This window comes from Saccopteryx leptura, chromosome 3, assembly GCF_036850995.1.
Source record: "Saccopteryx leptura isolate mSacLep1 chromosome 3, mSacLep1_pri_phased_curated, whole genome shotgun sequence".
Lineage (NCBI taxonomy): Eukaryota > Metazoa > Chordata > Mammalia > Chiroptera > Emballonuridae > Saccopteryx > Saccopteryx leptura.
The window spans coordinates 363,239,317-363,263,788 of NC_089505.1; the positions used below are offsets into that span (position 1 = coordinate 363,239,317).

Here is a 24,472-nt window from a genome sequence, read left to right on the forward strand (position 1 = left end):
AGGCCAGCGGTCAAGGCATATGTGAAAAAGCAATCAATGAACAACTAAGGTGTTACAACACGCAATGGAAAAGTAATGATTGATGCTTCTCATCTCTGATCCTGTCTGTCTATCCCTCTCTCTGACTCTCTCTCTCTGTAAAAAAAAAAAAAAAAAAAATTATAAAAATAAAAATGTCAAATGACAAAAAAACAAAAACTTTATCTCACTGTTTTTTATTTAATTTTTTTCATAGATTGATTTAGAGAGAGAGAAAAACATCAGTTTGTTGTGTCACATATTTATGCATTCACTGGCTGATTCCTATATGTGTCCTGACCAAGGATTGAGCCCACAACCTTGGCTTATCCGGACAATGCGCTAACCAGCTGAGCTACCCTGTAAGGCAATATATCCCTGTTTTATTGTATTTCATTGCTTCATTATTAGTAAAATAATCATCGCATCTGTTTACAGTGGTCCCTCGTCTAATGAGGGGCTTGGTTCCAGAACCCCCGTGATAGGTGAAAATTCGTGAAGTAGCAACCTTATATTTATTTTATTATTTATATATTTTTAAGACTTTATTTTGATTTAATATTTTAATATGTTTTAATTAATATTTTTAAAGTTTTTTATATTGGTTTTAATTTTTTAGGCTAGTAAATGCTCATATTACCACAAAAATGATTAAAATAATAAATATATAAAAATACCTATATACCGCAAAATCCCGCAATATAGCGAAAATCTGCAATACAAAATTAGATATATACAATATAAAAATCCGTGATACAGTGAGACTGTGAAAGGTGAGCCACGATACGGCGAGGGACGACTGTGTACAGCAATGGTGTGTTCTTCGTAAATATCTTTTCCTAATTTTTGGCTACCTTTTGTTTGATAGTTTTCTGATCTCTTTTAGCTAATACTTTGTAGGAGCTCTTTACCAATTAAAAATTTACATGTTTGTCTGCATATATATCAAAAATAATAATTATATTCTGGCCAGCTCGCTCAGTGGATAGAGCGTCAGCCCAAAATGCAGATATCCCAGGTTCAAACCCTGGAGGGCACACGTCAGAAGCAACCATCTGCTCCTCCTCCTCTCACCCTCCCCCATCTCTGTCTCTTTCCCTTTTGCAGCCAGTGGCTCAGCTGGTCTGAGCATCAGCCCCAACGGGGTTGCTGGTTGGATCCCAGGAGGGGTGCATGCAGGAATCTATCTCCCTTCCACTCACTTAAAAATATTAATAATTACCAGTTTGTCATTTACCTTTCAACTTTTGTGACATAGTTTTCATAAAATGACTTTAAGTCTACGTAGTCCAAAAAAATTAAAAAAAAAAAAACCTATTAAAAGTCTGAGGATGGTGAAAGAAGTCAAGTATTTCTTTTTTTTTTTTTTTTTTTTTTCATTTTTCTGAAGCTGGAAACAGAGAGAGACAGTCAGACAGACTCCCGTATGCGCCCGACCGGGATCCACCCGGCATGCCCACCAGGGGCGACGCTCTGCCCACCAGGGGGCGATGCTCTGCCCATCCTGGCGTCGCCATGTTGCGACCAGAGCCACTCTAGCGCCTGAGGCAGAGGCCACAGAGCCATCCCCAGCGCTCGGGCCATCTTTGCTCCAATGGAGCCTTGGCTGCGGGAGGGGAAGAGAGAGACAGAGAGGAAATCGCGGCAGAGGGGTGGAGAAGCAAATGGGCGCTTCTCCTGTGTGCCCTGGCCGGGAATCGAACCGGGTCCTCCGCACGCTAGGCCGACCGGCTACCGCTGAGCCGACCTGCCAGGGCGAAGTCAGGTATTTCTTGACTGTTGCTGTTTCCGATATTTTGTTGTTTGTTTTATGAATTTGTACGTTGTCCAATAGGAACACGACAATAAGGTATTTGGAGGTAAATGTAAGATTCCGTATCTTGCTATAAAAGCAAGATGGTTTTAAGTTTTAGAAAATAAATGTATAAACTTATTTGAATATTACAAACTTTATGGCCCTGGCCAGATAGCTCAGTTGCTAGTGTCACCCTGATGCATCCAAGGTGCCTGTTCAGTCCCCAGTCTGTCTGTCTGTCTGCCTCTCTCTCTTTCCCCTGTCTTCTCTCTCAAAAATCAATAAATACTTAAAAGTAAATAAGTGAACTTTACTATTATTTAGCCTTGCCGTTTAATTTCCATTGCGGTCAAAGAAAATGTGCTGTCCTACCCATTTTTAAGTGTACAGTACAGGACATCATGATATTTTCATTCTGGTTGATATTGAGAGATTTTCTGACCTCCTTTGTGCTGTTCTCTTTGACCCATTTTGGAGGTTTAAGAGTGTATTTAAATTTCACCCCTTCTACCATTCTTCCCAGGACGTCACGGCATGCAGGGTCTGTCACCGGGGAAGATGCTATGAGTGGTCCCTCATCTCCTCCCGCATAAAGTGAGCGTGGACACAGTGCAGTAGCCACCCCTTCAGATTTGCCAGAATCCATCACGCACCCAAAGCAGGTGTCATACCATATAATTCAATCTAGCTCCTATTGTATTGATAGGTGTCCCCGTCTCATACCTTGACAAAAATATTCAGAGGGATGGAGAATTTCCCCAAGATACTCTGGCTGCTGAGATCCTTCAGCTCGGTATCCTTGAGCAGTTCCACAATCTCGGTCACCACATACAGGTTCGTCGCTGCTCTTCGGCACTGCCTCAGAAATGACGGCTCTGGGTCCCTCAGTTTCCTGGGGAGAGGGGAGGGTAAGAGAGGGAAGAGGTGTCCTCTCAGGTTACCCTGGGGTACCCTCCTCAGGACCAGGAAGGGTGCAGAGACTTTAGACTTTTTTTAACTTTTTATTTATTTATTCATTTTACAAAGGAGAGAGAATGAGAGAGAGAGAGAGAGAGAGAGAGAGAGAGAGAGAAAAAGGCAAAAGAAGCAGGAAGCATCAACTCCCATATGAACCTTGACCAGCCAAGCGCAGGATTTTGAACCGGCGACCTCAGCATTCCAGGTTGACGCTTTATCCCCTGAGCCACCGCCTGGTCAGACTTCTTTATTGCTTATTTTCTTACTTATTGCATTACCCTTGCCCCACTAAATATGTTTTAGGACAAGGATTTTTACTTGTCTTCTTATTACTCTATCCTCACCTCAAAATAGCAGAGTAATGGACAATTGCAACCTTATTAAAATTTATTGCATAACTAATAATCATGAATTGAATGAATGAATGTATGAATACCAAGAACAGCATCATCAGACATGCCATTCTCTTCATTCTAAGCCTCAGGAACAAAGTCTATCAGACACCCCCTTGCCCACGAGGACAGCACCGCTTGGGGGCTGTTGAACAGCTCCTTCCCCTCCTGTGTCCTCACCTCTTCTGAAGTTCTGTCCAGGTTTCATGTGGGGTGGTGACGATCTGACACTCGAAGGAGGACCCATGGCACTGAGTAGCCTCCCCCAAGAAGCTCACATCTGCCCCAGCATTCACACTGCCACCCGCCTGCTGCTTCTTGACCACAGTGTCACTGAAGAGGACGGGAGCTTCTGCAGCAGAATCTGGAACCAGACAAGGTGGGTGAGCGTTAGCCCGGAATTCCCTTGGGACCAGCTGGGAGATGGATGGAAACGGAAACACTGAGCCCTCATTGCCCCACCCTCCTACTCAACTGAGTCTCTCAGCCAGAAAGCCAACTCATCAATTCATCCTGTGAGTGTACATTACCACTGAGGACAGTGTTTGAATCCACCCAGGGGCTGGATGACAGGGATGATGTCCTACACCTGAGAAATGATGATGTCACTTGCACCTGGGTCCAGGAGACCCACAACATCATCTCTCCAGGCACAGTGTCAGCCCCAGGAGAGGGGCTCACAGCAGTAAATGTTGGGGACTTGGGGACAGACAGGCTTGGGTTTGAGTCCTACTCCTCCCAGTTTCCAGGTATGTAACTTGGAACAAATAATTTTATAAGCTTTCACTTACTGTTTTGTCAAATGGGTATCATATTCTTTGCCCAAGAGGCTGCTGTCAGTATTAAATGAACCTGGGGTCATGATTAGTAACTTCTCAGATACTCTCAGTTCCTTGCTCCTTGCCCCTTGCCCATAGGTGAGGCGATCCTGAGGTCCCTTCTGTGGGGGTCTCAGAATGCCGTGATTGCTGCACCCCTTCCCTCTGCCCCTTGTTTGCAGCCCGGGCCTCCTACGCCCCTGGCTGACAATACCTGGGACTGAAGTGCCTGGTTCGAGGATGTGCATGAGGGAGAAGTCAAGTGGAATCTCACGTAGTTTCCAAAACTGTGAGCGAGCCTTCTTCCTCTGTACTAGAGTAAAGCGGCGTATTTTGGTGGCACTCAGTAAACTTTTGACAGAACTGAGTTCTTCGTGTCCAATCTCCTTGACCAATCCCATGGTAGCTCTCTCAAACGTGCAGGGCATGTTGCTAGGAGCTGATAGAAGTACAAAGACCAGGTGAGTCTTACACAGGAGATTCAATGAGTTTTCATGTGTCATTCAGAAACAATTGACATTGACGCTATATTACATAGGCCTTTGTCCTGTCTCCACAGGGAAGGAGCATACATGTGCAAACAGTCCCCACGTCAGCTGGGATGGCCCTAGGTCTTCCTTAGATAACTATCTAGCAGGGTGTCTTCAGTGAGCAGAGATGACATACCTAGACTGGGAGTGCCTGTCAGGTCAGGGGACCTGTGAGCCCTGGATTAATTGGTTGGAAGTGACAAAGAAGAGGTAAATGCCCGCATTCCCAAGAATATGACTGGTGCACCTGACTCAGGGAGTTTCAGTAGAAACTGTCACACTGTGGCCAGACTAAATCTCTGGGTTTTAGAGGACACACCCACTCCCAGTGGTCACACTCTACTGAGATCTGTGAAAAAATTTAGGACACACTGACCCCAGGGACCAGGGTAGGAACCACCCCATCACCGTTCCTGCTGCCCGATTAGCCCCAGCTTCTGTACTGTACCAGCGGTGTTAGCAGGGGCCAGCCTAACAAGCAGACAGCAGACAGAGGCAGCAGGAAGTGGCCCTCAGGGAACCTTGGGTCTTTTGCTGACCTGCCACCAGGCCCGATACTGGTAAAGGGCAGCCTAAGTGCACAGCTTGGTCCCTCCCTGTCCCACTAAGCGGAGCAGAGGCAACCAGAAGCTCTGGACTCCTCATGGCTCCAAAAAGATTTTGGGGACCCAGTCACGGCCGTGTCCTACACTGGTCTGCACCAGGTTTCCTCCTAGGAGGCCCAGAACCGACACCTCCACTGGCCAGCTACAGGGAACCCTGGAGAAGGATTCAATTAGCATCGCTAGTGCCACGTCCTCAGTGAGAGCTCGGAAGGCACCAAACAGTGGAGGTGAGTCCCGCTTTCTGTGGTCAGTACCTGCGCAGCAGCTAGCATGCATGGGATGGGGAGAGCCTCACAGTCAGCCAGCTCCTGCCTGGATACCCTGCGCTGCTCAGCTCACTTCCACTGTGAGGAGGACAGGCTTAGAGCAGACACTCAGTTTGTTCCTTGGGTCCTTTTGCTGGGACCAGTCGAGGGGCTTAGCCACCTTCTGGCGTATCAATCAGCCCAGTGGAAGACTCTCTCAATCATCCTACCAGAGTCCAGGGCCTCCCCAGCTGAAACAACTTCTGCAGAGGGGACTGGCAGCCCCACCAACCTGAACCTGCTGCTCACCTCTCTCGGGAGAAATAGGATTGGAGTATCCAGCAGTGGCTGAGGGAGTAGGCTCTGGAGGAGGGGCCGCCTTTCCTGTACTGAGCTCCTAACAATGTACCGCGCCAATTAGGGGATTCCGCTAGCATTGTCACCCTGACCTCAGCTGCCCTAACCCACCAAGCTTGCAACCCGTGGAGGCGTTTGTGGGGTGAAACCAGTCTGAGCCCACTCCACAGTCTTTCCACAGAAGACTGTGGGAAGACCTGGCAGCTGTTTGTGGAAGTGGAGCAGCTGAAAAGTGGAGGTAATCTTAGGGACTTGGGCCATTTTACAAAGCTGCTCTCAGCTCTAAGCAGGAGAAAGTTGATCTTTATACACAGGTTGACCCCTCCCACAGATACCGAAGCACAGAACACACACACAAACAGTAAACAGAGTACAGCTCCAGACAGGTAGCCCATAGTGGGTTACAAACAATGTCTGACATAAACCCATAACTGAACCCCATTTAAGAGGACCCAGACCAACAAACTAGAGGTGTGTGGACACTGCACCAATGCTAGCCTCAACCAGCCACACAGCAGCACACCCAAAGGAGGAGCCCAGCAGGCACCAGACCCTGCTGAGAATAACTATGCCCCATAAAACAGACACTGCAATGCATCTAATACATGTGATCAAGATAAGCATTCATTGCCAGCCAGCCTGGAGGGTTAACTCCATCCACTAAAGGGCCACAGCATCCAAGACTCTCGTACAACAGGAGGGTAAATATTACTCTAAAGAAGCATTCCTAGACCAAGGTGCTCAGGTGACCTGGATATTAGTACCACTGAGACCATCTTTCTTGTAAAGACATCAGAACAAATTTGGGAGTCAGAACAAAGCTACCTAATATACAGATAAAATGGGAAATAAAGAAAGATACCCCAAATGAATCAACAGGAGAAATCCCCAGAGAAAGAATGAAATGAAATGGAAGCAACCAAACTACCAGACACAGGGTTTAAAACACTGGTTATTAGGATGCTCAAGGAACTTAGAGTAAGTATGGATGACCTCAGTGAGAACTTAAACAAAGAGAGAGTAAGCAATGAAAAGGACACAGAAACCATAAAAAAAGAACCAGTTATAAATGCTAAATACAGAATCTAAAATGAAGACTGCACTAGGAGGAGTGAACAGTAGGTGGATGACATGGAGAATCGAATCACTGATTTAGAGGACAAGATAAATGTGAGCACAGAAGTAGAACAGCAGAAAGAAAGGAGGCTAATGAATGCTGAGGAGACTCTGAGAGACCTCTGTGACAGCATCAAATGAAACAACATTCGCATCATAGGGGATTCTAAAGGAGAAGAGAATGAAGAAGATAGAGAACTTGTTTAAAGAAATCATAGCTGACCTGACCTGTGGTGGCACAGTGGATAAAGCGTCGATCTGGAAATACTGAGGTTGCTGGTTCAAAACCCTGGGCTTGCCTGGTCAAGGCACATATGGGAGTTGATGCTTCCAGCTCCTCCTCCCTTTTCTCTCTCTGTCTCTCTCTCCTCTCTCTCCCTCTCTGTCTCTCTCTCCTCTCTAAAAATGAATAAATAAATAAAAATTTAAAAATGAATAAATAAATAAATAATTTTTTAAAAAAAGAAATCATAGCTCAGAAGTTTCCTAATGTGCTGAAGGAAAAAGTCACACAAGTTCAAGAAGCACAGAGTTTCCCATTCAAGATGAACCAAAGCCTGACCAAGCAGTGGTGCAGGGGATAGAGCTTTGGCCAGAATCACTGAGGACCCAAGTTCAAAACTCAGAGGTTACCGGCTTGAGTGCTGTCTATCTGGGTTGAGTGCAGATGCACTAGCTTAAGCACAGGATAGCCAACTTGAGCGTGGGATCATAGACATGACCCCATTATCACTGGCTGAACCCAAAGGTGACTGGCTTGACACCCAAGGTTGCTTACTTGAGCCCCAGGTACCTGGCTCAATCTAAGGGTCACTCACTCTGCTGGAGCACCCACTCAAGGCACATATGAGAAAGCAATCAATGACAACTAAGGTGCCACAGTGAAGGATTGATGCTTCTCATCTGTCTCCCTTCCTGCCTATCTGTCTCTCTCTGTCCCCCCCCAACCCCTCTCTGTCACACAAGCACACCAAAAAATAAAAATAAAAAATCTAGGAATGAGTGTGCACTGAGGGGTGAGACCGAGCACAGTCACCCTCTCACACCCCTTCCCCGAGGCAGCACAGTGCAGGCAACACTACCCTCTTGACATACAGTTTTTCCCACTGGGGACATAAGGGCACAGTGAGCACCAGGCTCTCCAGCCATGCAGGACCCTTCTAAGAGGCCTGCTTCTTTGCCAGCCCACCCAGAGGCAGATTAGGGTCATTTGAGACTCCAGGTGCAAAAGAAAATATTGGGCCCTTTCCAATAGAAAAAACTGCAGTTTTGCGGGGTCTTTAAGAAGTCACAGCCCAGGGCACTTGCCCAGTGCACCCTCCATTAAATCCACCTCGGATCCCACCCAAACCACGAGGTGGATCTCTGAGGACCGAAGTCTCTGAGGACAGGTGGACGTCATGGACGGGTGGGTGGGTAATGCAGACATGGGACATACATGTACAATGGGATATTACTCCGCCATAAAAAGAATGAAATCTTGTCCTTTGCAATAACACCGGTGGATGGAATCAAATAATAGAATCCCATGCTGTGGTGGTTTGCAAATAATTTAACAATTAGCTCTCTGCCCTAATGACAGTTTTAAGCATAAAAGAACAATATACTGAACGGTTGTTATTATTTCATGCATTTCATACTCAAATAAGAACAATAAAAGAGGTACACAAGACTAGATTACAAGAAAGAGTTTTAAAACATTTATGAAAAAGTATTAAATAATTTCTGACAAAGAGCAGTAAAACTGTTATTTAAGATACTTCCAATGACAGCTTGTCACCCCTGGTTGTTTGGCACATTTTACATTATATGTTTGTTTACTGAAGTAACAAATGTAAGGGAATTAAAATGTAGTATTTCATCCAAGGGATAATGAGTCTTATGAAATGAATAAATAAATATTACAAGCATAGTTCCGTCAAATTTTTTTTACCTATGGACAGAATGAACATTACTAAAGGCACTTAGAGTATGCTGTTACCCAGATGAACATTAAAAAAAGTGTAAGGAATGTCAATTTGTGATTTCCACATTGGGCGGTTACCCTGGCGCCCATCTTAAAGAGAATCCTGATGACGTGCCATTTTAACAACTGGTTTGCTGAAGTCAACCAAAGATTAGGTATCCATTCTGGCAAACCCGTGCAAACTGGCTGAATCCTACCATTGCCTATTGGGTTTGTTTGTTTGTTTAATTTTTTTTTTCTATTTTTCTGAAGCTGGAAACGGGGAGAGACAGTCAGACATGCTCCCACATGCGCCCGACCCGGATCCACCCGGCACGCCCACCAGGGGGCGACACTCTGCCCACCAGGGGACGATGCTCTGCCCCTCCGGGGCGTCGCTCTGCCGTGACCAGAGCCACTCTAGCGCCTGGGGCAGAGGTCAATGAGCCATCCCCAGCACCTGGGCCATCTTTGCTCCAATGAAGCCTTGGCTGCGGGAGGGGAAGAGAGAGACAGAAAGGAAGGAGGGGGTGGAGAAGCAAATGGGCGCTTCTCCTATGTGCCCTGGCCGGGAATCGAACCCGGGTCTTCCACACGCCAGGCCGACGCTCTACCGCTGAGCCAACTGGCCAGGGCCTTGTTTGTTTTTTTGAGTGAGAAACATACAGACAGAAGAAGACAGACAGGAAGGGAGAAACGAGAAGCATCAACCCATGGTTGCAGCAACTTAGTTGTTCATTTCTTGCTTTTCATATGTGCCTTATGGGGGAGGGGTTGGCGGGGAGGGTTCCAGCTAAACCAGTGACCTCTGGCTCAAGCCAGCAACCTTGGGCTTCAAGCCAGTGACCATGGGGTTATGTCATTGATCCTGTGCTCAAGCTGGTGGCCTGAGCTCAAGCTGAGGACCTGAGAGTTTTAAATCTGTTTTCCCAGTGCCCCAGGTCAATAGTCTATCCACTGTGCCATCACCTGGTCAGGATAGAGAGTATTACTCTAATTGAAGTAAGTCAGAGAGGAAAGATAAATACCATATGATTTCATTTGAATGTGAACTCTGAGGGGGAAAATGCATATAAAGAAAACAAAAGAGCCAGAAGAGGCAGTTTCCCAGTGGCTAGAGCATCGGAATGGGATGTCGGGACCTTGGATCGAAACCCCGTGGTCGCCAGTTTGAGCGTGGGCTCATCTGGTTTGAGCAGGGCTCACCAGCTTGAGCCTAAGGTCACTGACTTGAGCATGAGGTCACTGGGTCTGCTGTAGCCTCTGGGTCGAGGCACATATGAGAAAGCAAGCAATGAACAACCAAAGTGCCACAACTACAAGTTGATGATTCTCATATCTCTCCCTTCCTGTCTCTCTCTCTCTCTCTCTCTCTCTTTCTTCAATGAAAGAAAAAGAAAAAAAAAAAAAACAATACAGAAAGTGAAACAGACCCACTGACGCAGGGAATGGGCTGACAGTAGCCAAGGGGAAGAGGTAAAAATGGGTAAAAAAAACTGTATCCCAGACACACCCCTTAGCCTTCCAGGGAGGCACGTTGCTACCAGAACTCTTCCTTAGCAGGAAGAGCTAACTTTCGGGGAGAAGTGCTAACTTTGGGGGTGGGGTGTCAAACTAGAACAAACCAGAAAGCCCTCTGCTCGTCTCACAACCCTACTCTGAACATCGCTGTCTCTGACCACAGCGTTCTCTCTTCTTGTTCACCCCTGGTCCCGGGTAGAGCTCACCAGGCTGTATGTGTGTGTCCCACAGGGAAAGGTTCTAATGAGCGGGCTCCGTCCAGCCTCCAGACACCGCAGGTCAGACTCACTGCAGAGATCAGAGAGCTGTGCTCTGTCCGTCGGGGTTTCTTTCTGGCAGCAGGTCCCTGACCCGCTTTGCAGAGCAATGTCCTGGGAAATACGACAGGAGGCCCTGTCTCCGCAGAGGACCAGGTCTGGGCTGAGGTCTGGGTCTGGCAATCTCAGCTCCCAGGTCCAGATGCAGGGTGACGGAGATAAGTGGGCCACACTCACCTCCGCCCAGGACCACACTGGGGTGACAAGAAAACTAGGGAAGAATCGACCTGAACAAGCAGCTACAGGCTGGCTGAAGAGACTTCTGGTAACCAAGGACTCACAGAAGAAACAACTTCAAGTCTAGACTGGCTGGAAGAGCGGAAACTTGAAAGAGCTGTCCCTGCTTCTAGGGGTGGTGGCTGAGATCCGTCTCAGCTGCTGGAATGGGGGTCTATATCCACCAGAGAAGGGCGGGGACTAAACCACAAACCAACGCCCCAGCCCAGAGCCCCAGAGCCAGGAAGTGGTGCCGAAATCACATCCAGGCTGAAAAGCAGGGGATTCTGGGAGAGACAACTACAGAATCAGGCACCTTCTTAAAGGCCCAGCACACAACACTGTGTGTCCACAAATAGCACTGTGCAACACGCCAGCATTCTGAGGCATCAGAGGATCCTGGTCCATTCTGTTTATTGGTGTCTCACCAAGATAGGCAAGCCACAAGAGAAGACAAGGGAAAGCATAAAATCTGCTTTTCCCATGAAGGGTAAGGAATCAGGGAGGCCCCTGCAATGGTGATAGCAGAAACCGAGAGAGCAAGCTCCCAGTCTACCCCACTTTATAGTATAGAAATCAAAACCTTTAATCCAATATACAAACAAGGAAGTCTCTGATACAAAGTCACTTATCTGAGGTATAATGAGATTCCTCATGAGAGTGCACTACCCCACATCATGCAATCAGTCAAGGGTGTGGGGAAAAGCTTAATCTTAAAACTAAGCCTTAGGCTATAACCACCCTGTCAGCTTACAGACTGTTCCCCACACCCAATGCAAACTATAAGCGAGCAAATATATATATCATATTTATAAACTTATTTGACCAACAATGAGGAACAGGGGCAAACTCACTGTTTTTTGCACGTCAGTAGCACTTCATCCAGAATCTTTCAGAGAGCATGTGCTCAGAAAGGTTACCCTGGATTTAATTTGCTATTTCAGAACATATAGGAATGGGTTCTTCTAATCAGATTCTCTTGTTTTGGGCTGGAGCACATTTGGGTTACAACTGGATTTAAAATTATCTATGTGCCAACATCTCCAGAACGTACAATTTCTAATCATGACGCAGGATTACTCACATGTGTGAGGGACTCACGAGAAAACAAGCCGCATTCCACTCCCTACGTCATTCCATCCCAACCATGTGCTGCTGGAGCACGTGGCAAGGACACTGTAGAAACAAATATTATCCTTACTTAGGTGTGAACCCTGTCACTCTTAGCAGTCTGCAAAGAGAAATGAGGGCCACGTGTGTTCATCCCTCCCCCACCCCAGGCTAACTCAACTCCTCCAGGGTCTTTTCACCTGGATGCCGCCCCTCCCCCAATACCGGGTGGCCATCAGGGCTCAGCTTCCAGCAGTTTCTATGCTGCTCGGGAAAAACAGTGGGTTTTAATGTTTTTGAGCAATTCTGCTCCAACACTCCTGGTGTGAACTGAGCAAAACTCTGGTTGCTAAGTGACCATTACAAAAGCAAAAGAATTTCCAATATAAAAATGGACTTAAATGCACTAGAATCAAGTACACTTGCTCCCTCACTGTGTGACTGGGTGGAGTGCAGCCTTACTCACCTTACAGAGGAGATCTCCTTGTTACTCTAGGACACTGCCGTACAAAGTCTCAAGGAAGCTGTAAGGACCTTTCAGTCTTTCCAGAGTCCCAGTGAAGAAACAGAGAGGGGTGTTTCAATGCTGGGATTCTGGGCAAGTAGTGGGTGCTTGGTAAGTATTTGTTGTATGAATGAATGAATGAATGAATGAGCAAATGAATAAATCAATGTGTGGTCTCAACAATATATTTTTGAAATCTGAAGGACTCATAACCTTGGAAGATGTATAGAAACAAAGATATACGTCTACGTTTTAATTGCTAAGTCCATAAATTCTATGGTACTCCTCCATTCAAGTGCTGAAGCTTGAGTGGGACTTAGCCTTAGTGATAATGTCTGATAATGTCTAACAAAAACAATATGGCAGCCTGACCAGGCTGTTGCACAGTGGATAGGGCATCGAACTGGGACATGGAGGATGCAGGTAAAAACTCCGAGGTCGCCAGCTTGAGCACGGGCTCATCTGGCTTCAGCTCTGCTCAACAACTTGAGCACGGGGTTGTTGGCTTGAGCGTGGGATCATGCACATGACTCATGGTCGCTGACTTGAGCCCAAATGTCACTGGCTTGAAGCACAAGGTCGCTGGATTGAGACCAAGATCGTTGGCTTGAGCAAGGGGTCACTCACTCTGCTGTAGCCCCCTGCTCAAGGCACATATGAGAAAGCAATCACTGAACAACTAAGAAGCTCCAACAGAGAATGATGCTTCTCATCTCTCTCCCTTCTTGTCTTTCTGTCCCTGTTTCTGACTCTCTCTCTCTCTCTCTCTCTCTCTCTGACTCTCTCTCTCTTTGTCAAAAAAAAAAAAAAAGAAAACTCAAAAAACAATATGGCAGAATTCACCATATGTGACCAGGTCATAAAAGGCATCGATGCTTTCCCCTCCCTCTCCCACACTCTATGTCCCTCTTTCTCTCTCGTCATTCACTCTGGGGGAAGCTACTACTGCCCATGTCATTAGGACACTCAAATCATCTAAGGATAAGGAACTGACACCCTTGCCAACAGTCGTGTCAGAGAACCAAACGCAAAACAGATTCTCCAGCTCTCGTGACACAGCCTTCGGATGACTGTGGCCTCTGCCAACATCTGACTACAGTCCCAAGAGAGACACCCAAGCCTGAACCACCCAGCGGTGGCTGCTCCCAAGTTCCGGAGCCACAGGAACAGGGTAACTTAAATCAAATGTTTGCTCTTTTAGGGCACATTTGGGGTGATTTGTTATGTAATACATAACAATCTTCTTCCACCTTTCTCGAGATGACAGCTATTAACATTACACGTGAGGGTGTCTGTTCACTCTTGTATACCCAGAGCCTCGCATCTTGTGTGCACTCAGTGATCAACGGTGTCAGCTCATTCAATGACAGGTTGGCCACTAATCTTTTATAGATACCTCTATATACATACAGTCACACTCAGAAACAGGGCCATAATTTTCCAGTAAAAAAAGAGAGACTTTTTAAGAAAGAGTCATTGGCAAATGTAATTGTTAAAATAGAAACCACTAAGAATTATCAAAAAAGTGCTGCTAGAATTTGCATAACAGCTTTCTCTTGCTTGGGGTTGGGGAAACCTCTAGAAAAAACATAAGGTCTTGGTGTCCCCAGGATAAGGAAAATGGACACAGGGACAGCCTGAGAAGGCCCAGCACAGGGGGACTGAGGACTCGACCCCACTTGGGGACTCCTGATGTCCTCCTGAAGCAAAGTTGTCAGAGGGATCCATGCGGACAAAGGCCAGCTGGGCATGGTAACCCTTTGGTCTGGTTCTGACCCAGCTGCCAGGATGACACCTCCTTCTGCTCTGTCCCCTGCTCACCTGGGGCAGGTGGGAGCCCCCTTTCCACTCTTTGCCAGCCTGAGGATTCCTAAGGAAGGCGGGCACCAACCTGACCCACACTCAGAGCCACATGTCCCTTCCTCCCTGGTCCTGTGACACATTCAGTTGTAGCAACAGCTCCGCCCTCCCCACCTCCTTAGAAATAAGAGAAGGTGAGTGATGGCAGCTGATCACTGTCTTGTTCCCTCTGTGACAGCCAGGGCCTGACAGGTTAGAAGCCAGTCCCAGACACCTGAGGGCTTACTGTCTTCAAACACAAAGACCCACTCATGCCTGCTCTTCTCAAAACACACCCAGGAGTGTGTGCTCTGCCACAGGCTGTGCCATCGGCCAGGACAGCAGCACCCAGCCTCAGAGCCCCAGTGACCAGAGGGACGGGGCCCTTTGAAATACGCTCCATTGCCAAAAAGTCACTGAAAATTGAACATAGTGATCAACGTCCCAGACCACAGACCCAGTCTCCTCATCCCTGCTTGTGAGGCTTCCCGTGGGCATGGCAGCGGGCACAGCACAGGGTCCTAAAGCTTCATGTCCCCGTGTCCTTAGTTCAGTTCATGCAGGAACAGCTTACCGAGTATTGTGTATGTGCTAGACACTGGGTAGGTTCTTTAGAGACGGCATTTAATTTGATCCAATAACAACCCACTGAAACGAGAAAAGGAAGCTCAGAGATGGCATTCTGCACCAGAGGTCACACAGCCAGCCATCTGTCTGGTCCAAACCCCGTGCTGAGCAGCTCACAAAGATCTTCTTGAAATGAGATTTGTTTTCGCCCAGAGCACAGAATCCCAACAGGTAACCAGCCCTGCTATCCCATGTGTTTGCCAGGATTCTGGTAGGGGTAGAATCAAAATTTTAGCTTGAGTAATGCTGGCTTTGGTTATGGTCAGTGAGTGTAAAGCCAGTAGCCACAGCCACCATCCCAGCTGCCAGGCCTATGCAGGTTCACATTTGATTCGAACAGATGGTAGTTAAACAACGGAGCCAAGAACTGGTGGGCCATTAGCTTTAATCCTAGCTTGTACCCGGTGGGCAAGAAATACACACAGGGGGAAAGCACTTCCCTTTCCATTCAGGGCTCCCAAAGCCACTGACTTGTCCTAGTTTTCTAGAATCAAAGGTTTGTACCTCACCAGCCTTATTCACCTCTGTTCCCCATCTCCTTCTCTCTGTACAAACTCTGCTCAAACTGGCTTCTCCTTCAGCACTCCATTTGGGCTGCTTCTCGTCTCCTCCACATGGCCTTTCTCTGCTCTCCTCTCTAATGCTAATCTCAGAAACCAAGAGAGAGCAAGCTCCCAGTTTGCCCCATTTTATAGTGTAGAAATCCAAACCTTTAATCTAATATACAAACAAGAAAATGTCTGATACAAAGCCACTTATCTGAGGCATAAATGGGATTCCTCATGAGAGTGTACCACCCCACATCATGCAACAATCAAGGGTGTGGGGAAAAGCTTAGTCTTAAAAACTAAGCCTTAGGCTATAATGACCCTGCCTGCTCACAACCTGTTCCCCACATCCAATGTAAACTATAAACAAGCAAACATATATATCATATTTACAAACTTATTTGACCAACAGTGGGCATAATGGTGATGTCAGTAAAAGGGCCCAAACAGGCCTCCCTGACTCAATGAGATCTGCCTGTGACCCTCCTTGTGTCCCATGGGGCTGCAGGCAGAAATAAGGATGGTGGTGCCATTGACTGAAATCCCGTTAGTTTGACTGTGAGCTCATTAACTGTCCCCTGAACTCACAACCCTTCTGTAAGGCCAGGAGCCATGGCTGTCACTATCAAAGCAGCCGCCTGGCCCATGCAGGTTCCCATTGGATTCGGGCAGATGGTAAAGAAACGGCGGAGTCGGAGGATGGTGGGCCATCCTATTTATTGGTGTCTCACCAAGACAGGCAAACCACAAAAGAAGACAAGGGAAAAGCAGAAATCCAGCTTTTCCCATGAAGGGCAAGGGATCAGGGAAGCCCCTGCAATCGTGATAGCAGGAACTGAGTGAGTAAGCTCCTGGTCTGTCCCACTTTATAGTGTAGAAAACCAAATCCCTTAATCCAATATACAAACAAGGAAGTCCCCAACACAAAGTCACTTATCCAAGGCATAATTGGATTCCTCATGAGAGTGCACCACCCAGATCATACAATCAGTCAAGGGTGTGGGGAAAAGCTTAGTCCTAAAACCAAACCTTAGGCTACAACGACCTGGCCTGCTTATAGCCTGTCCCCCACACCCAATATAAGTCACAAGAGAGCAAACATATATATCATATTTACAAACTTATTTGACCAACACCTTCCCTATCTCTTCTTCCCCATATAGAAAGGCTGTCTGGGGAAAGGGGGCTGAGAGGATTTGGGAATGTAACTCCTTCTTCCCAGAGCACCCACCATCGGAATAAAGCACCCACAAAGATTCAATCTCTGTCTCTGAATTGATGACAGCCAGCACGAAGTCTGCTATATTTTCCAGTTTTGGTTCCAATGCTTTGAAACAGTTGAGCTGCTTGGGGGAATTTACAGAGAAACGATATTGAAAGGCAGAAACCGCAGGCCAAACCAAAATCACCAGGCTAGTGAGTTCCAAAAAGAAAGTTTTTTTTAAAAACTCCTGGGTGCAGGTGGGCTGAGACCAGCAAAGAGTGTCATCTCTGAGGGAGGGATGGGGCAGGGGTTATATGGATTCACCTAAGGGCCTTGGACAAAGGCAGATGCAAGATCCCTTCTTCTGTTTGTGGTTGGGAGTGGTGCCACAGTTCCTGGAAATTGTCTGCACCCTAATCCAATCGTGCCTATCAGCATCCAGCTGCAAGAGAAGTCTGAGCCAGATTACTGAGTAGGCAGGTCCTTCTTATTCCTTTCAGGCCTGCACTGTTCTTAAGAAAAAAATTAGCCGAGTAGCCATTTTACCTACCATTCCCATCTTGTTCTAGTATTCAAGGATAAGGGGAATTGCTCTCTTAAGACTGATTTTAACTGAGAAGAGGCATCATGGACAACTAAGAGAAAAAGCCTATATTTTCTGGGGTATTAGTTGGTGTAAAGCCAGTAGCCGCAGCCACCATCACAGCCGCCTGACCCATGCACGTCACATTAGATTCAGACAGTCGCTAATGAAACAACGGAGCCAAGAACTGGTGGGCCATTAGCTTTAATCCTAGCTTGCACCTGGCGGGCAAGTAAAAACAAACACTGGGCTCCAAAACCCACTCATACAGTGCTCACTAAACTACTGGCTTATCTGAGTTTCCTAGAATCAAAGGTTTCTAGCTCACCAGCCTTATTCACCTCTGTTTCCCATCTCCTTCTCTCTGTACAAACTCTGTGGCTTCTCCTTCAGCACTCCACCATCTTGGCTGCTTCTCCTCTCCTCCACGTGGCCTTTCTCTGCTCCCCTTTCTCTGCTCTCCCCTCTAATGCTAATCTCAGGAACCAAGAGGGCAAGCTCCCGGTCTGCCCCCATTTTATAGTATAGAAATCTAAACCTTTAATCCAGTATACAAACAAGGAAGTCTCTGATACAAAGTCACTTATCTGAGACATAATGGGATTCCTCATAAGAGTGCACTACCCTTTACATGCAACAGTCAAGGGTGTGAGAAAAAGCTTATTCTTAAAACTATGCCTTAGGCTATAACGACCCTGCCTGCTTACAGCCTGTCCCCCACACCCAATGTAAACTATAAGTGAGCAAGCATATATATTATATTTATAAACTTATTTGACCAACAGTTGGTATCTCTGCAAGCCCTGGAAGATGAATAATTGCCCACAGTTTTAATAGTGAGAGTCTGAACTCGATTCTGTATGAAGCGCATGAAAATCCTGAAAAGACAGGGGCCAAAGAGAAGTATGAATAGTACAGTTACTAGTGGGTAATAGATACATAAATTTACCAGGAATTCCAAACTGCCCTCTTGATGTTCCGCTTATCTGTCAGACTTCAGCCTTACTGGACTGTCGCACCTGAGACAGAGGAATTCCAAGAAGCTGGCAAGCTGCCCCAAGAAGAAACATTCTGGACATACCAGAACTTTTGATTCAATACCCACATACTTGAAATTCTTCCTTACCCTATAACATTCATCCCCCTAGCTTGTACTCGTGCCCTTCTCCCCGGAGAAGTGCCTGGCAGGGTTTCTTTCTTTCTTTCTTTCAATAAAGCCTGTTACTTTGGTCTATTTGGACTCCCATGGATTCCAACATTTGGTGCTGAATCCTGGGACAAGGTACTAACTGCCTGAACGATCCCTCTTTGCTGTCCAAACAAAGCCTGGACAAGCAATTGTAGGTCGATTGGCCAGCAGTCTAACTCTGTCCTGAACCCTGCTGGAACAGAAGGTAAGGAGTCTCTTCCTCCCCTTCTCCGGTTGGCCTCCAAATTTCTCTCTAAAAACACCCCTTCCTGGTCGGACGGTTTTGAATTCAGACCCCATATCTACAGGTGGTCTGCCTCTACTCCTTTATGGACTTCTACGAAAGTCTAGGCATGCCTAGCCAGGCCCCTCTCCTGGCTAGGGGATCTCGGCCTTGGGGTGATGACCTCTTGTCTGAGACTCTCTTTCTACGGAGATTTTCTCCTCTCGAACTGTGACTGAAGGCGGGGACGCCCTTTTCTCTCACCAGTCTCCTCTACTGTGGACAGTCCAAACTGTCCAGCCAGACTCCCCTCAGAACACGGGCTCCTCCCAATCTCAGGCCTCAGAGACTACTCCTCTACTCCTTCGGGACTACTCCTTTGGGACTCTTCTATTCCTTGGGACTCACTCTACTCTCTGAGGTTCACAGTTCGGGAGGTTTCTACTCCGAGCAGCCTGCTTTTATGGACTTCCTTGAAAGTCTAGGCAACTGCCCAGGATCCTTTCTACTACCATTACAATATCCTAAGAGATCTTCACAATTTTTTCCCCAGATGGGGAGGGCATCAGAAATTTCTTACATGCAGGCTTTCTTTTCCCTTCTCTCCTGTCTTTAATTTCTGTGCCGCTTGTTCTACATGCAGGCTGTTTTTGACCAGAGAAACCTCACCTAAAACCTCCGCTCCCAATCTCTCTTCCATGGACTCTCAACTCTCTTCCACTCCTACCTGACCCCCAGGGGCACCCCTTTCTTGGGACCCCTCTCTGGTCCCTCTGCAAGTCTCTTCCACTTGAGTCACTTCTCTTCAGAAAGCCCCCTCCCCTCTCTTTGCAAAATCCAGTTTCTCATTCACTTGCAAATACCAGTCTCTCTTTCTCCTCCTCTGCTGGCCAGAGGCCCCTCCCTTCTCCACTGTGTTCTTAAACCCCTCCTCCCCCCTTACAGAAAGGTGGATTTGTCTCTTTTTCTTCTTTGACCCAACCCCCCTACAACACCGGCTTCTTTAGCTACAGCTATGCACTTCTCTCCTTCGTCCTCTCCCCTCTCTTCAGAGCTCCAAATATTTTTGACTCCTGTGCACAAGGTGCCACCAGAAGCACATCAACCTCCTCCTCCTCCTGCAGATTCTGACTCTCCTTCTTTCTTTTTTTTCCATTTTGTTTACTTTTTATTTTTTACAGGGACAGAGAGAGAGTCAGAGAGAGGGACAGACAGGGACAGACAGGAATGGAGAGAGATGAGAAGCATCAATCATCAGTTTTTTGTTGTGATACCTTAGTTGTTCATTGATTGCTTTCTCATATGTGCCTTGACCAGGGGCCTCAACAGACCAAGTAACCCCTTGTTCAAGCCAGTGAAATTGGGTCCAAGCTGGTGAGCTTTTGCTCAAACCAGGTGAACCCATGCTCAAGCTGGTGACCTCGGGGTCTCGAACCTGGGTACTCCACATCCCAATGCTCTATCCACTGGTCAGGCCTGACTCTCCTTCTCTCCATCCAGCTGTTCACACTGTTCATCCGTCTTTCTCTCCTCCTCCCCTCTATGCTGGCAACTCCCTGCCATCTCAAAAAACTTAAAAAAGCAGAATTGTATATTAAGCTGTGTGACTAAGTAATCCATCTTTTCTCTTGGTTTATCAGAAAATATCTCTAGTATAATTTGAATTGAAACAAGTAAAGCACGCTCACTTAAATTCCTTAATTCATAATTTATATATAAAATCTTTGTTTAATGTGTAACTGTGTTGGTTTCCAAGGCCTTAAACCAATAATTACCCACCTTTTAAATCAAGGCTTACTCATCCCCCTGGACTCTCCCTGCAATACCCCCACCCTTTCTGTTCAAAAACATTCAGGGGCTTGTCACCTCATACAAGACTTACACCTAATCAATGAGGCAGTAGTTCCCCTCCATCCAGTAATCCCTAATCTCTACAGGTTACTGTCACACATTCTCTTAAGCACCACTCACTTCACGGTCCTAGACCTCAAGAATGCCATCTTTACCATTCCTCTACACCCTGACTCTTACTTTCTGTTTACCTTTATTTAAACTGACCTGGACACTAATGCAGCCCATCAATTTACATAGACTCTCTTACCCCATGGGATCAAAAACAGCCCACACCTGTTTGGGCAGGCACTAGCTCAGGATTTAACAGCATGCAATCTCAAAACTAGTACTCTCTTACAATATGTAGATGATCTACTCCTCTGCAGCCCCTCCCTGCCTGCCTCAAGTGGACACACCACCACCCTTCTTAACTTCCTCGCTGTAAAGGGATATCATGTCTTCTCTGCTAAGGCTCAACTTCATTCTCAGTCCATAGTCTGTCTAAGCATTGCCTTAACCCCCACGACCTGAAGTCTCACCGTAAAACAAACTCAGACCCTCCGCAGTCTCCAACCACCTACCACCACAAATCAAATCCTTTCTTTCCTTGGTCTAATAGACTTCCTTAAACACTGGATTCCCAATTTTGCTCACTTAGTCAAGCCCCTCAGTGAGATCTTCTGAGCATGGCTTTTAAGGTCTATAATGGCCAAGGAAGTAACAGAAAAGGCAAATAAGGCCCAAAAGAAGTCAGGAAATAACATCTTTTGGCATACGCTCTTAAAGGCTCCAGCACCCTAAAGTGCTTCATAGGATTCCATCAGGGCCCTGCTCCAGAGTGGAAAGAAAGGTCATTTAAGTGAAGCCTGCGAGGCTTCCCGGCCCCACTGGTTGAGACGTCTGTCCTATGGAAAAGGGACACGAGAAGATAAGCTGCCCCCTTGCTCCATGGAGGGAGGATTCAGTCTCTTATAGCCCTGCTCCAGCTACCTGTGTCCTGACCTTGCCCAGCATGCTGGGATTTGCCACTGAAGGCCCAAGGACATCATCGTTCACAAGCCTAAGATATTCCTTCCAAGTAGTAGATAAACTGATCTCATTTCTTGTAAACACAAGGGTCATCTACTATGCCTTGCCTAAATATTTGAATTTTATTTATTTCTCTAAGATCTCTTCTGTGGGTATTGAAAGTCTGATTTTGTTTCTTTATTTAATGTATAGTATCTCCTTTATTCCTCTTGCCTCAATGCCCCATGCCTATTGTAGGCTGGGACCTACTGCTAATTCCAGCTAGAAGCAGTAGTCACTAGGACTTAAACTTTAACTGCAAAGTGTTGAATTGTAACCACCCTTTTAATTACTTGCAGGATTTACAGGTTACTCAGCAAACTGTTCAAAGACTGTCCAAGAGGTGCTTCCAGCATTACATCACCCAAGGATTGACTTTCACGTGGACAGGTCCACACACTGTGATCCTGACAACTCCCACTGCTGCTAAAGATGACTCTTTTCTCCACCCTGATCATCTGGAGCTCAGAAACAGACAAAACCGACCCTTTGTCCTTCTATTCTCTATTCACCTCTCAACCGACCTCACCCAATCAGAGGCTTTCTACTCATGTGGGACCAACACCTATATGTGTCTCCCAACTAACTGGACAAAAACTTGTACCCTAGTCTATCTCACCCCAAATATCAACCTAATCCCACCTCATAAGCCTCTTCCAGTTCCTATTACCCTACCCGTCGATCTAATGGCCAAAAGAGCTATGCAGGTAATTCCTCCCCTTGTTGCTGTAAAAATTTCTATAAAAGTAGGTCTAGGGGCAGGGGGACTGGCCACTTCCCTGTCTTATTCCTACTCTCTCTCTCTCTCTCTCTCTCTCTCTCTCTCTCTGAAGCCCAGTGAATTCATAAACATGGAATCAGTGGTTTCACACAAACTGGATGTCTTGACTATTGCCTTTCATTGGTCCACTCACTATTTATTTTTCTAACTTTTGGACCCTGCCTCTTACATTTGTTCACTAGTTTCTTACAGAACCGCATGCAAACCTTCATCAATCAGAAAATTGGAAAAATCTACTGAACCCTACACACCAACCCTGAAACCTGCCCTCATGAAACAGAAAAATCTGAAACCCTATATCAGCAAACCTCCTAAATACTATCTTTTAACCCCTACAGGTTCCCTAACCCTAAAGCTCTCACATATTTCTGAAGAACTAGGAGAATGAATAGCATTCACCTCTTAACACTTCTCAGTCTTTTTACCCTTCACATAGTAAGCAGACAAGATCGCTGGGTCTTCTTGGCTGAAGAAGAGCCCACAAACAGAAATGAAACATTTCTTTTAGCTCAAGCTAACTGCTCTCTCCAGGGCTGCCAGGAAAGAATATCTCTAACTTTATCATGGAAGAACTTTCACCCCCGCTATACAACCCTCCTTATCTCTGCGTTCCTGATCTCCAAATACTTTCCCTCTTCTTTATCAAGTTCCTACAGGCCCAGATGAGAGAAATCTCTAGGATTACCTACAGTCGAATGCTCCTAAACTCCTATTTCCCAATACCCCAAGGAGAACTTCACGAGGGAAATATCAAATACGTAGGGATGACAGCAGGAAAAAGCCGCCCCTCAGCCCGAGAAGTTCCCTCCTGAGTGTTCTCCAAACCCCCATCCTTTTAAACCACACATACTCAGTCCTTCTAAAAACTTACACCAATAGGTTCCCTGTCTCTAAAAATCTCCACATGTCTTCCTATACAAGAGGAACCAGACCAGCACGTCTCATAAGGCTCATCCAGGAGACCATGTATCACTATGTCACTGTCCACGGGTACTCGCAGCAAGCAACTAACAATTATTACCTCGCAGGATTTTTTACTTCCTCACTCAGGTTTTTGAAGACATCACATGATTCAGACCTCATAGCATGGAAATTGATGACCTCCTCAACTGGATGGGGGACTTGGCTTAGCAAGTTCTTTTCTTGAGTTCTCTCCAGAAGAAGCAATAATTTTCCAGTTTTTTCTCCTCTTTCTCCTTGTCACCCCTCACCAGATATTATAAAATTAATAACTGCCTTTCTTTTATACGTAACCACAGAGTTGAGAAATGATAGATATGTGAATTTACCAGGAATTCCAAACTGCCTCCTTGATGTTCCACTTATCTGTCAGGCCTCACTCTTACTGGACTATCGCCCCTGAGACAGAGGAATTCCAAGAAGCTGGCAAGTCGCCCCAAGGAGAAACATTCCAGACATACCAGGACTTTTGATTCAACACCCACATACTCAGAATTCTTCCTTACCCTATAACATTCATCCCCCTAGCTTGTACTGGTGCCCTTCTCCACGGAGAAGTGCCCGGCAGGGTTCCTTTCTTCTTTTCATTAAAGCCTGTTACTCTGGTCTTTTCAGACTCCCATGGATTCCAACAGTGGGTATATGAAAGGTAATAACCAGGTTCATTTTGGCAGGGCCTCCTGTATAGCTGGTCAGATGGAGTCCTCAAACCCCTCTTAGCTGACAGCTTTGAGCCAGGCTGCATTTTTCTAAGATCCTTCGGGTTCTTTCTTCTATCTGTTGTGTGGAGTTGACATAAAATCTGTGATCACACAGACTCCTTCTTCTTTGGCTAAGAGATAGTCTAAGGCTATTCAAATATCCATCACCATGCAGGTGAGGTAGTCAAGGGAATGTGTAAGAAGCTGGGAGTTCTCTCCTGTATCCTGTCCTAGGGCAGCCATGGTGGAGATAAGAAAGCATCTCTTAGGACTAGTACCGTAAAGCAAGAAGTTCCTGCTGGAATGTGGGAGAGGGTAGTATATGGGTTGGGACAACCGGGTGTAAGGGTTGTATTGCCTAGGGTTGTATTGCCTGATTGATGAGATGAAGGTCTTGAAACAAAGGATAGGATCCATCAGGTTTCTCACAGGGAGGATTGGGGTGTTGAAAGGGGAATTACTGGGGCGG

At 46.4% G+C, this 24,472-nt stretch overlaps 1 protein-coding gene across 4 annotated transcripts in view; it reads right to left on the reverse strand.

Moving 5' to 3' along the window:
- The window catches only part of LOC136401374 (gasdermin-C-like), a 26,451-nt gene extending 15,380 nt beyond the window's left edge, over positions 1 to 11,071 (reverse strand). For 2 of the 4 annotated variants that reach the window (XM_066379508.1, XM_066379507.1), the window contains exons 1-4: positions 10,506 to 11,071; positions 4,195 to 4,419; positions 3,343 to 3,526; positions 2,537 to 2,705 (exon numbers count right to left, since the gene is read on the reverse strand). In XM_066379508.1, the coding sequence (XP_066235605.1) occupies positions 2,537 to 2,705; positions 3,343 to 3,526; positions 4,195 to 4,408 (567 nt within the window). In that variant the 5' untranslated portion in view covers positions 4,409 to 4,419; positions 10,506 to 11,071. The remainder of the gene's footprint in view (positions 1 to 2,536; positions 2,706 to 3,342; positions 3,527 to 4,194; positions 4,420 to 10,505) is intronic. The other 2 variants (XM_066379505.1, XM_066379504.1) reach the window with 2 other exon arrangements.
- Positions 11,072 to 24,472: the final 13,401 nt, after the last annotated feature.